This window comes from Macadamia integrifolia, unplaced genomic scaffold (genome assembly GCF_013358625.1).
Source record: "Macadamia integrifolia cultivar HAES 741 unplaced genomic scaffold, SCU_Mint_v3 scaffold1478, whole genome shotgun sequence".
Lineage (NCBI taxonomy): Eukaryota > Viridiplantae > Streptophyta > Magnoliopsida > Proteales > Proteaceae > Macadamia > Macadamia integrifolia.
Genome location: NW_024868220.1, coordinates 151755 through 157450, shown reverse-complemented (window position 1 = coordinate 157450; position 5696 = coordinate 151755). Strand labels below are relative to the sequence as shown.

General features: G+C 42.7%; 1 protein-coding gene across 2 annotated transcripts; it reads left to right on the top strand.

The window, feature by feature from the left end:
• Positions 1 to 2812: 2812 nt before the first annotated feature.
• Positions 2813 to 4817, top strand: LOC122063850. 2 transcript variants are annotated; one of them, XM_042627553.1, is made up of 2 exons: positions 2813 to 3874; positions 4024 to 4817. In XM_042627553.1, exons 1-2 carry the CDS (start codon positions 3467 to 3469, stop codon positions 4036 to 4038), a joined length of 423 nt encoding a protein of 140 aa, XP_042483487.1. In that variant the 5' UTR covers positions 2813 to 3466; the 3' UTR covers positions 4039 to 4817. The 2 variants fall into 2 exon arrangements, with proteins under 2 accessions (XP_042483487.1, XP_042483486.1); XM_042627552.1 differs by having other exon boundaries at positions 3968 to 4817.
• The last annotated feature ends 879 nt before the right edge of the window (positions 4818 to 5696 follow it).

Below are 5696 nucleotides of genomic sequence, written 5' to 3'. Positions count from 1 at the left end.
CATAGGCAACTTGACATGTGCAAGTGTGGTATCAACCATCTAAAAACAATAAATTAGTTCCTTGGTTAATAGCCAAAGTATTTTAAAAGATCATCATAGTTTGTGTCCCCTAAGAATCTCCATTTGGCATGAAAGGCCATTAGGTATTTATCATCCACCCATTGGTCCGTCACTTCTTATCTAGGATTCTATCCCCCAAGAATAGCCATTTGGCATAAAAGGCCATTAGGTATCTGTCATCCACCCATTGGTCCATCAACTCTTATCTAGGATTCCATCCCCTAAGAGAAAATCGCTACCCGACACTAGTTTATCAAGGCCAGTTTATTCCCCACCCTTGATCAGTAGAAAAAAAAAAAGAAGAGCTTGATGCAATAAGGATAAAGGCTTGTTTGAGTCATTAGCTAATGAGTAATGCTTTGATAAATCATTATATCTCTTTTGTTTGTGACGGTTTCAGGAAAAGTCATGAGCTCGTTAGATGAGACATTGAGGAAATGGACTTTAGACATAAACATGAGGGCACCAGGATTGCTGGAATCCATGAATGTGTTATTTCTCGGCTAGATAGTGTGTGTGAAATTACATCACCAATTACTCCGACAGGTGCCTCAACACTAGGATGCTAACCTACATGTATTTTGGTTTGGATTAGTAGAGATCTACCTGACTTTCAAAGAATTTTGAGTTTGTATGTTATCTCCACCCAAAGGTAGGTTGTTCCAACTATCTTTGAAGAAATATTATTCAAAGGAAATTCAAAACTTCTTTGGATGGAAAGAAGAGGAAGTGAAGTAATTTGTCAGGTACGGGAAGATTGACATTCTGAAAGTGGCCCAAATCGTCATCCAATATCTACCAGTGGGAGAAATCCATCAACAGAGATCACAAGATGCTTATTTACTTTGCATGATAGCTCGCTATGTTCTCTGAACTCCCTGGTGTGGTGCACTACCCGTTCTAATTGGAATGGTAAAACAGTTGAAGAAGGGAGGTGACATCATCCCTACAGTTCATACAAAAACACTCAAGGGATTTGATGACATGAGTCATGGCCATAGATTCAGACTAGACCATTATCAAGGGAGTCCTACTATTTTTCAAATTTGGCTCCTCGAGAAATTGAAATTAACCAAACCATTAAAAGGAGGCCCACTTGAAGCTCTTTGCTACAAGGACAAGTGGGAAATTCTGGAATTTGACCTTATCACTGATTGGGAGAAGTACCTGTAGGAAAGGACTACCCAAGATATCGTATGGAGGTGCCCAGGGAGGCCATAAGAAAATTTTCTGATGAAGACCCTTGGTTGCAATTATGTTAGGTTGATGGGATTGACTCACACATCCTTTTATTTGCCTACGTACATCAACCGATAATATGGGTTTGAGGTGACGAACCTAGAAGAATTGGTGAACTTTCACCCACCTCAAGAGTTGTCTCCCCACCTTGGTACTTACCTATCCTGTCTATGGTAGGAAAGTTGCTCACCTTTCCATGTAATTCACTTGGTAATAGAATGAGGAAGTATTTGGATTTTCATGTTATCTCGATTATTCTAATTATAACTTGAGTTATGGAATTGATTATGCGTAAACATTGCAAACCAAAAAAAAAAAAAAAAATTGTTCCAAAGATATGTTTTCATTCATAAAATGATAAAAATAAAATGATGAACAAACAAGGGGGAGGAAAAAAAAAAAGGGAAAGGGAAAATATACATATGTTTTTGTTTATAGGAAATACAGGAACAAATCCCTATGGGTCAAAAGTCATCATCTGAACAATACTTTGAATCATCCCCATGGAGATTGGGGAACCCGCGGATGCTAGTCCAACCTGCTCCAGCCTCTGTATTATGTCCTAAATCAATGCATCCTGCTGTGCAATTTCCTGCTCGTAGGAACTAACTTGGCTCTCCAGGGCGGCAATCCTCCCATCCTAAGGAATATAGGAAAGGATCAAGAAGAAGCAAGTCCTATTATATCTCTAATTCTAAATACAGGAATGAAAAATACAAAATTGAAATAAAGAGTTGTATTGTTGGTTTTGTTTGAATGCGTTAAGTCTCCTTGTATTGGGTGCCTTTTTCTCCTTATATACCTTGGATCCATTAACTGTTCCACCGCCCATGTTATTTGCCCACTTTGCTCATAAAGTGGTTCTTCCAATGTATTGTCGCCACTTGTACCACTAACTTTGCCTTATGCAGGCATATTTTAACCACTTTGGTGAACCAGTATCATCTTTTACGTGGGTGACAAACCGATACGGTCAGCCCACATTTTCTTCCAAATACCCAAAACTGCCACTACCACGTCACTGGGGCATATTTTGAATTTTGGGCTCCAACAATTGCCCCTCATAATCCAACTTACGGTGCCATCTTTTGGCCGAAAGTATGTGTGGATTATGTTAGTCTTCATCCTCTAATGGCCTCTTAATGAGTAATTCAGATTTTAAGGCTTAGGCGTTACTAGCTTGTACTCCCATCGATCTCTTTAAGTACTCCGGTTTTTAGGTCTTTTCTCAGTTTCACCCACTTTGGGTTTGGCCTTTTGGCGGTTTGATTCTTTTCCTCCAAAAATTTTAAACTATGGGTGATAATTACCTTTGTCTGTATGAACGTTAAATCAGCCTCCTTTACTGCCTATATTGGACTGCCAAGCGTCCCTTGGCCGACGTGCTTTCAGCGAGATTTTTCTACGATTCCTTTTAAAAGGTGAATAGTACTCATACATACTATTCATCTTCTTTTTCGATTTTCTTTTACTCTGCACTTTTTCCTTCCCTAGTGTTCGAAGGTGAGATGAGTTCTTTTACTCCCCCTGTTGACGATCCTCCTTTGGAGGAGCAATTAACCCAAGACAGAGACTCCCTCCGCACTCTACCGGTCCAGCCTGAGGTACTTATCTTCCTTGATTCTTCACTGCCCCTTGGTCCTATTCTACCTTCTCCTCCTTTCAAGGTGAAAAACTTTCCTTGTCACAAAAAGGAGGAACTCCTTTTCCATAAACCTGACCCTATTAGAGTTGAGGCGAAGCCTAAAGCTTGGCATCACTTCTGGCCTCGTCACCTAGAGGGCTGGAATGAACGGGTAGAGTGGATGACCGTGGTTAAATCCACTAAATAGCATAGATTAGGAATTTTCCATGCTATCTAACTAATCGAACGTTTCATTCCTCCTGACTGTCCTCTTCTCCAGGTGGCCATGTGTTTTTGGTCTCATTCCACCAATGCTTTTCACTTTCCCTATAGAATTCTTAGCCCAACCCTAATGGACATAGGAGCCCTTCTAGGCTTAACATCTTTGGGTGAGGAGCTCAATGGTGCCACCGCTGGCCATCTTAATGATAATGGCTTGAAATTTGCTAGGTATTGCACTTATCCCAATTGTGTGACAACGTATAGAAAAAAGGTTGGCCTTGTCTCCCACTAGGAATATGTTGCAATCCTACTCATTTGGCTATGTCGTTTTATGACTTGTTTGAGAGCGGAGAAGATCACCAAACCGTCTTGTTTGAGGCTCAAGAATCCTCAGACTCCCCTGATGATGTCCATACTACTGACGAACTGACCATACTACCAGCGGGTAGTCTTCCTGAAGAGAAAACTTCCTTGAAAAGGCTTAAGCGAGGTACACGGCCTGCAACCACTCCGACTAAGTCTCCTTCCCTGACATCGAAACGGTCTCGGACAGTAGTGCTTATATCTAACTCTCCGCCCAAGAAATATAAAAAAGTCACCAATCTACCTCTACATGATGATGCTGCTATTTTCGTAACTTCTGATGTACTTAAAGGCAAGGGTCAAGTTTCCAATCAAGTACCTGTTCCCATTCTGCCTAAGGCTCCGTCTACTCCAACTTCTAAAGACGTAATTCTCTCTCTTTTTTTTTTTAACTGATTCATCTTTTCAACCTTCTTTTCTCATTTATGAGAGTGGTCATAGAAATTTCTTCTTTCATAGGCCTTCACATCTCTTCCCAACTTAAGTGGCATGCTCTCTCGCCTGAATCTTCTCAGGTCCTCCTGAACTGATATTCCTAAGACTACTTCTGATGCATCTTCTCAGACCGTATCTCTCATTAACTGTGTGAGAGTTTTATATGAATCTTTAGCCAACATGTCTGCAAGGGAATTTTGGAGGAGTGGGCAAACTTCTGATTTGGTCAAACTTTCCCCTGACATCCTGGCTGACCCCCTTTTTTCGGCGAGGCAGCGTGTTTACGGACATCTTCTTAAGAATTTGAGCTCGATGCTAGGGAGCATGGTCCCTGAGGCGATTGATGTCTTTGACTCAACTGAACAGCTTCTTGCTGCCCACAAAGCTGCTTCTGAAAAGGTGGACATTGCCCAACCCAAACTGGAGCGTTTGAAGGCTGCCATCGCTTCCGAGGCCAAGATCAAATGTCTGGAGGAAGAAATCAAGAGTTTACAACAAGAAAAGGAGAGTAAAAGACAGCTGATGAACTCTAACGCTCAAGAGCTCAAGGATCTTTTCGAGGAAGTTTCCTAGCCAACTATAGATCTACAAGCTTCTGAGTTGCGTGTTGAAACTTGGAGAGAGATATGCTTGAATCTCTCATCAATTATCTCAACTGGACGACCAATTTCAGGCTTGCTGGTCTCAGGTAGCTGAATGTCTCAATTTTAAGGCCTATGAGCTAGAAGAATCTAAGGGGGATGCCCCTTAGTATGTTTTGAATAATTTCCTTTTCTCTCTTCCGTACTCTTTCCTTTTGATGATGAACCGTTTATGGCCTTCCTTTTAAGTAATGACATTTTGACCATTCTACTTTTGTAGTATTGGTTCTTTATTGAGCGAGCTCTATAGACACCCAATTTTGTCACCTTCCCCCCGGCTAAGATGACATACGGATCTTGGATGCAACCTTTCACCTCCGATCAACAGAGCTAATAACTGACTAAGATAACTATTCCTAGAAGCATTCCATACTCACCTAAAATTCCCAAAAAACCCACGCGAGAGAAAAAAGGGTCCAATTATGACATTTCATATACAAAGGAATCCCGTCAAAGTGACCGCACAGATGCATAGTACTCAGAATTACGATTCCAACGATATATGATACATTAAAATTGGGACATCGGATCTCCCGCAATCACTCCCAATAATATCACCTTGAGTGCCAAAACCCCGCCCATGCGAGCACCCATTCCTTGCCTTGAGTGCCCAAAGCCCGTCCATGCAAGCACCCATACCTTGCCTTAAGTGTCCAAACCTCGCCCATGCAAGCCCCGTGTCTACATGCCAAGCCCCGCGTGCACCCAACCAAGCCCCACGTGCATATGACCAAGCCTCATGTGCACACAACCAAGCCCCTCGTGCACACAACCAAGCCCTGCATACACAAGGCCAAGCCCCGCGTGCACCCGACCAAGCCCCGTATGTACTTGATCAAGCCTCGAGCATACCAGGTCGAGTTTCAACACCCATGTCTGAGTTCCTGCACCTATGCCGAAGCCCTAGCACCAATACCGAAGCACCAGCACCCATACAGGAGCCCCAACACCATTGCTGGAGCCCCAACACCACTGCTGGAGCTCCAGCACCCCTCTGGAGCCCTAACACCTCTGTTGAAGCTCCGCACCCCTGTCAAAACCTTTGTCGCTCCCATCGACGATCGGAATCCCTCTTTCAGTGATTAGTTTGGTGAAGGGAGAAGGAATTCTCC